The sequence below is a fragment of the Asparagus officinalis genome, chromosome 7, assembly GCF_001876935.1.
Source record: "Asparagus officinalis chromosome 7, Aspof.V1, whole genome shotgun sequence".
Lineage (NCBI taxonomy): Eukaryota > Viridiplantae > Streptophyta > Magnoliopsida > Asparagales > Asparagaceae > Asparagus > Asparagus officinalis.
Window position 1 is genome coordinate 113,859,177 of NC_033800.1, and position 7,184 is coordinate 113,866,360.

At 36.8% G+C, this 7,184-nt stretch overlaps 1 protein-coding gene across 1 annotated transcript in view; it reads right to left on the reverse strand.

Moving 5' to 3' along the window:
• LOC109850809 overlaps window positions 1-6,965 on the reverse strand; it is a 10,139-nt gene extending 3,174 nt beyond the window's left edge. Inside the window, exons 1-3 of the mRNA XM_020420874.1 lie at window positions 6,763-6,965; window positions 1,966-2,166; window positions 1,587-1,881 (exon numbers count right to left, since the gene is read on the reverse strand). Coding sequence (XP_020276463.1) covers window positions 1,587-1,881; window positions 1,966-2,154 — 484 coding nt within the window. The 5' untranslated portion in view covers window positions 2,155-2,166; window positions 6,763-6,965. The remainder of the gene's footprint in view (window positions 1-1,586; window positions 1,882-1,965; window positions 2,167-6,762) is intronic.

Consider the following 7,184-nt stretch of genomic DNA (forward strand, 5'->3'; position numbering starts at 1 on the left):
GCTCGACCACGGGCCATGGGGCTCGAACGGACCGAGATATGCTCATGTATTTTTTATCCTGATTAGACATCTCATTCTTCATGAGCCCTGGGTGGTTGTCAAAATCAAATGTGGGTCATTCTAACCAAGGTAAGCAGGTTAAAACCGATCAAACTCGAGTTTTTGACTCTGCAGCTTCCATCTCTTATCTATTCTCACCTCCATGTTGACAATCATCGGCCATTGACGTTGTCATTGAAAGCTGACCACCATCAACCATTGATGTTCTGATGAACAATGCCACAGAAGCTGGAATTAGGAAACTAATAGTTTTGAGTAAATATTTGTAAATCTGATCTTTAATTTGTCCCTCTCAACCTCTCTTTTCCCTCTTCTTGTAACTGTCACTGCCTCCACCTCAGGTTGATGCATTACTGCTACCACCTGCAGCTGCTACTGTTCGATGTTCTCCCATTCTCCTGCTCCTACTACTATAGTTTTGCTGAACACTAACAGTCAAACTGAAAGTAAAAATAAAAAATATAAAAAATGTTGCTTGCCCCATTTGTTAAATTCTATAAATACATTGCAAAGTTGCTGCAATCATTTTCTTCGTCTCCTAGATAACTAATTCTACCTCTTCTCATTTTAAAAAATATGCAAAAAGAGTGCCTAGATGACGCCCAGGTTTATAGGTTTTCTGCAGTGTCCAGAAGCACCCAGTATTAAAACTGAGGTTATCTTTGAGATCCTCAGAGAAACTAGAGAAATTAATCGAAAATAAATTCTTAAAGGTGTATATGACAAAACTAATTTTGTGAGTATAAATGCATATATAGAAACATAGTTGAGAATTATATATATATGCAAAAGAGAACTTCAGGGTTACTCCTCTGAAAATGGATAGATTCGTTGGGAAAGGATTAATATTCATTACATGGGCCCCCAAAACTTCGATAACAGTTCAGGAGTTGGGGGTGTAAGTGATGAATTGCTGAGACTTTTTTCCCTCAGCGATTGTGCCCAAACTGCATGCCTAGTAGAAGAGATTCTTTCACTGAGAGATCTAAGTGACTGACCGGTCTCATCCCTATAAGAGTCAACATGAACCAAATCCAATTACCACCTCGCAGAATTAGATCAAGTTTCCTTTAAAATGCACCATGACCTGGTGATAGAAAGAAGTCTGAACCCATGCCTACATGCAAAGTAATCACAGGATCCATCTGCAAGTACATAGATCACATACACTGCGCACTTAATGTAGTATAAATGGACGAGAACAATGGTTCTAGCACTATACAGAGTTGGGTCTCGGAGTCTGTAACTTGAGAAGATTATATAGCCAATGAAAAGATACAGAAGTCATGAACGTAAGCCTTTTTCTGGGGTGAATACCAAAATATTTTCCAATATATATACCATATAGAGTTCCCTCGTATGGAAATAATCAGCTTCAGACATAGCAAGTTTTGAATATGAAAATCATTGAAATGTATAAATACCCTGTATGGAAGCATTTATGGTAATAGTTGTAGAAACCTAGCAAATATTCTGTTTACCCAAAAAAAACCTGAAACTAATCAGGTAAAGCTGGTAAAACGTACCTGTAATACTTCCAACAGACACTTTATTGACTTTCTGTGAGAAAAATGGTGGTGGCTGCTTTGAAGTAGTTGCTTTTCTTCCATGCCTCCAATATATTGAGTTGTTTGACTGGTTAACCTGGTTCTTCTCAACCATCTGATCTTCTGAAGTTGCATGAGGCTCTCTGGCAGCAGAATTTGACTTGAAATGCTGAATCCAAGGACCTGCTGGAAGCTTTTGGGATTCGTTCTCATACCGGGTGTCAGCCCTTTCAGATTTAAGTTTCCCCCAGCAGCCCCTACGTAGAACCTTAAACTGCAAATTCAGATTTCTTGCATTAAGAAATTAGAAAAGGTTTTATTAAGTGCAACAAATTTCTTTATAATCAAGTCACAATACCTGACCAAATGACTGGTTTTTGAGATTGGAAGATTCAGAACAAGATGAAGTTCTGTGTATTTGAGTTCTTGAAGATGAACCAAGCAGATCATTTGAGCTATATTCACTGTTGTACAACTGCTTCACAAATGATGCTTCTATGGAATCAAGATAGAGCCTGTGTTTCTCGTCTGTCCATTTGGTGGCCATAGAACCTATCACCTGCGATATTTGACAGAGGTAGTTTGTGAGAAGATGTCAAGAGAAATCTTGATGCACAACTGAGCATACTAATTGGCAAGACTAAACTAGGAAGAATTCTCAATGATATTAGAGGAGCTTAACCTATGGAAAATTGCAGAGACTTTTGAAATTAATAAAACATAAGTACTTTAAAAAGACTGGCAAAAACATTTCAGCTTGTTTATTGTAATGACAGCATATGACATCATTACATGTGAACTAAAATCAGAAGAAAAGATCCGAATATTGCAAATTTTGATGATACTGGAGATAAGAAAAAGAAACTACTTCTGGAGGGAAATACGCGAAACATATATGCATTACGCAATATCAGTGTGATCTAGATCAACAACTTCTTGCCTGTTTCTATGTGCAGACAAGCACCATTCTACAGTGATGAAAAAAAATTAAATTCCCATGAAATACTGGAAAAGATATGTATACAGAAAACACTAGTTCAACATAAGCTTCTGGGAGAGGAAGTACAGTATGGTCATTTCACATCCATCCATTGACTACATGCAAGGGGGATGATGATCTAAAACACTAGTTCAGCTAAGATTCCATGGGTGTTTGGCAACCAGAGGTCCAGAAAGAAACATGTAAGTATAAAATGAAGAGAGAAAAGTTTCTCTCAACAAACTACTTTCTCATAACTTTCTATTTGCACATCTTGTTTCGATGACTGAAAGATGAAAAGTAGAAATGGCAGTTGATGTGGCATCACTTCTTTATATGTGCCGTTTGGTTGCTGTGGAAAGTGGCTAGTAAACAGTGAAAAGGGTGAGGAGACAAAATAAAATGTTAAATTCTTTCTCCTCTCAGTTCACTTTCCATCCAATTTCTCCGGATTTTTGAGAAATTGGAAGGATTTAAAAATTCTTTATATGTACCATTTGGTTGCTGTGGAAAGTGGCTAGTAAACAGTGAAAAGGGTGAGGAGAGAAAATAAAATATTAAGTTCTTTCTCCCCTCAGTTCACTTTCCATCCAATTTCTCCAAATTTTTGAGAAATTGGAAGGAGTTAAAAATTCCATGCGGCACCCTCCACTTTGCATTTACTTGTCCTCACTTTCCAATTTCTAACTGGCAGACAGAAAAAAGAAAGTTGGCCACTTTCCAACTTTTTACCCCCTTTCCGTTTACTTTTTGGCTACCAAACAAGCCCTCACGAAAAGAAACATAACATATTAACAACCACAAAACAGTAACAGTAAATTTTTATGAAAATGACTATAATCAAAACTAAAAAATAAAATTATCGCTCAAACTTTCATGCTAGTTAGCTCACACCACTGGTGCACCTCAAGTGAAGTTAAAGAAATCATTATATCATACGCCAATCCACACAAAACAGTAAAGAACAAGAAGCAAGGAAGAATTTTTTTTTTTTTGCTTTCATCAAAAGCTGATATCACCTGTAAATGAACATTGAAATTTACTCTCTCAAAAACTGAACACTGATAACTACCTTATTTTGTCAGTTTCTTAGTTTATCACGAAGAAATTCTTAACACCAATATTTCTGGGTACAAATACATTATCTTAATTTCCTAATTTATATGTTATGCCTTTAGGTCTTCCAAGTTACATACTAGACCTTCCGGTACATCTCATTTGCTTGACACATTTATTACCTTTATTTTCGGTTACTATTCTCCAATAGCGCTGTTTACTTCATTGAGTTCATTCCAGCTCAATCTTTAGGTGCGCTTCTTTGGTTACAAGTTTTTTATTCTTGTAGAAATATAAATTTAGTAATTATTCATATTCAGCTGCACTTTTATGCTAGTTGTATACTCAATGTAATAAGTTTTTGTTTTTAAATGTAGTCTACCGCGCATCCCAACTCCACACCCCCACCCCCAACCCCCGTCCCAAAAAAAAAAAAAACGCGGCGCAAGCTACACCAAAATATCTAAAAATAAAAAAGGAACCCCCCAACCCCACAAAAAAAAAAACAGGTAGGGAATAAAATTGGAAAGTCACCTTATATACTGTTAAACCTGAGATTCTATGTCTGTTGAAGTTTACCTAAAATTTGAGTTTCTATATCTATTGACGAAGTTATACAAAGGCTAAATTGCACTTAAATACCCTATAATTTCACCTAAGTTACACTTAAATGCCCCCAGTTGTAAACGCATGCACTTAGATACCCAAAAGTTTCTAAGTATTGCACAGAAATACCCTAAAATTTCAAAATGTTGCATGTTGACGTCCTCTGTTAGTGATCTGTTAGAATATTTGTGCAGTATTACCAAGTGACCTGTCATGTATCTAATTTTCAACTAAACCACCCTTATGCTATATTACCCCTTTTCATCTAATTTTCACCCAACCTCACATACTCTCTTCTAATGCACTAATTTCTTTGAAAATCCAACTTAATTTGCATAATCCAATAAAATTTGCAAAGAGTTTGAGAGTGATCACCTTAGAGATGAAACCCCTATGCTAATTTACCTTAGAGTTTGAGGGTACTTTACCTCAATAGCGGGGAACATTTTCTTTTAAGGAAAACTATATCAACGTCAAGTTTTTTACTTTTCTAATGGAAAATACTTACGGGTATCTAACTGCAGGGTTTCGCAACTGGGGGCATTCAAGTGCAACTTAGGTGAAGCTATAGGGTATTTACGTACAATGTAGTATCCGGCAAGGGTCCTGTCCGTATTTGTATAGTATCATATCCATCTCATGTATCCATATGATTGCAAGTTGCAACATAGTATACCACGTATTTAACTCTCTTACATAGCATTAACTTACTGCATAACTGAAAATGGTACATTAGGTGGTAGGATTTTATAATTTTGCTTTAAAAAGTACATGTATATGGCCTTATTTTCCAACAAGTAAACTTCTAGCCATTATCAAGATGTTCCTTTCAAACATGCCATCCAATACTACGATGTTATCTTGTCATCTAGTGATTTCATAGGTGTCTAGCCATCCATCACATTGGTAATATTTTTTCCGTCTTCCCATGTTGGGATATCCAGGATAACTGGGAACTGTTCAGAAATTTGTCTAAAACAAAAGGCCAGTGTTCTGAGAATCAGAATCAACATGCAATTTGCCAAATTGATTCTTGCTATCTGATTGGATGATCAGGTTGAAGCCTTGAAGGTTTGTTGTGTCAAGTGAATTGTTCATCTCATTACTTCTGTAAAGACTATCAGCAGTTCATTTGAACAACTCCTGAAGAGAAGTTACATCAGTGAATTTTTTTTTCTTTTTGACTTATGCATCGATATAATTTGGCTCCTCAAAAAACATCCTCACGACTAACCAGGAGCTGGAAACTGCTCAGTTTACATGAAAGCTAATCATCAAAATCGCATTCATAAATGTGTTTATAAAGAGCCGTTTTAAAGGCAGAGGAACTGCCCATGATAAAGCTGGCCATTTAAATAATTCCCCCAAAAAAGCTGCTTTCTAAAAGCATGCTCACATATTACAACTAGTAGACATGCAAGGAAAGGAATTGATCAACTTTTATTATATAAATGAATGGGTTCAGTGTCATTCGAAGACCACATTTTATCCATCAAAGATAATATCATGAAAGAATGTCATCCATGGATAAAAAGAAGCAAATAAATTCCATAAAAAAATAATATTGACGGTTGTAGCCTAGGTTCATGTACTAAATATTTGTCCTCAACGTGGTTCATATCACATGGAAAAAAGGGTGCGTTGCATAGCACATGAAACATTGCTGATTCACTGTTCATCTGGCATGTACTGATGAGGGTGACTAAAGGTTACTTCTCCATATCTGGAAAGGAAGGCATAGGCAAATGCACGACTGAAACTTAACAAACATATAAACCCAGGGGTATAATAGAGGCGATGTGAACAGGAAATAAACTAGAAACCAGCAACAGCTAATTTCTATGACATGATATACAGTAAGCAGGGAAAAGAACAGCAGAAACCAAGCAGTTCCTCACAATATATACTCGATAAAACACGATGCAAGTATGGATTTGTTTACTTCCCTACATGTAGGATCCTCTACAGTCAAAAAACTCAGACTCATAAACTGTGCCAGTAGAACCGACATGACAATTACTATTTATATTAGGGCAACACAAAAAAAAAGAGATTATTTTCCTAAAATCAACGAGTTAAAACCACGGATATAAGGTTTGGCCCGGCGCAAAACATCTTAAGCCTTCATCTCGATGACTCGGTGCAGATCTCAGTCACGCAATTCATTTTGATACATCACGAAAAGCACAAAACCTCCGACGTGTAATATCGTCTAAGAAAAACCTTTCAGATTATGATCAGATCAGCATCCTTTCAAGAAAATACAATTAATCAGCGTAGTTAACCATTATCGATACAAGGAGAGCTTCCTAATTTCAGGCAACAATAATTTCTCTAACAATTTCCTGCAGGCCTCCTTTTATAGAGTAATATTTTATATTCCACATTACACATTTACACGGGATGACAAATCAAAACCTAAGAACAGAATTAAAAATAAAAGAACCAGTAAAAAAAGCACCAAGTTCCACAGAAAATTAAATCAACAAATTAACTAATCTCAAGGAAAATCACCTTTGCTCAAAAAATCTCAGAAAATTATCGGCCAAGATCGATCGATCCAGTAGATTACTGCAAGCAGATATCAAAGAAACAAATTTGTTTATATTTTCCGATGCTCTTTCTCTCTCTAACCCCAACTCTCTCTCTCTCTCTCTCTCTCTCCCTCTCTCTCCCTCTCTAGAATTGGAAGGAAAAGGCCAAAAGGGCGAAGGAGAAGGGGATGTTGGGACCGAACGCTATCAATCGTGGCAGCGCTTTTACACGTGGCACTACATTCGGTCGAGCGACACGTGGCCTTACAGCGATGCGCAGATATTTTTGAGGAGGGGGAAAATATCTGTGGCTCTGGTGACGTCTGAGTCGGGTCGGAAACGTAGTTTTGGATCCGAACCGTTTCATGTTTTCGGGTCGGGTCGCATTAACTCTTTAAGGCC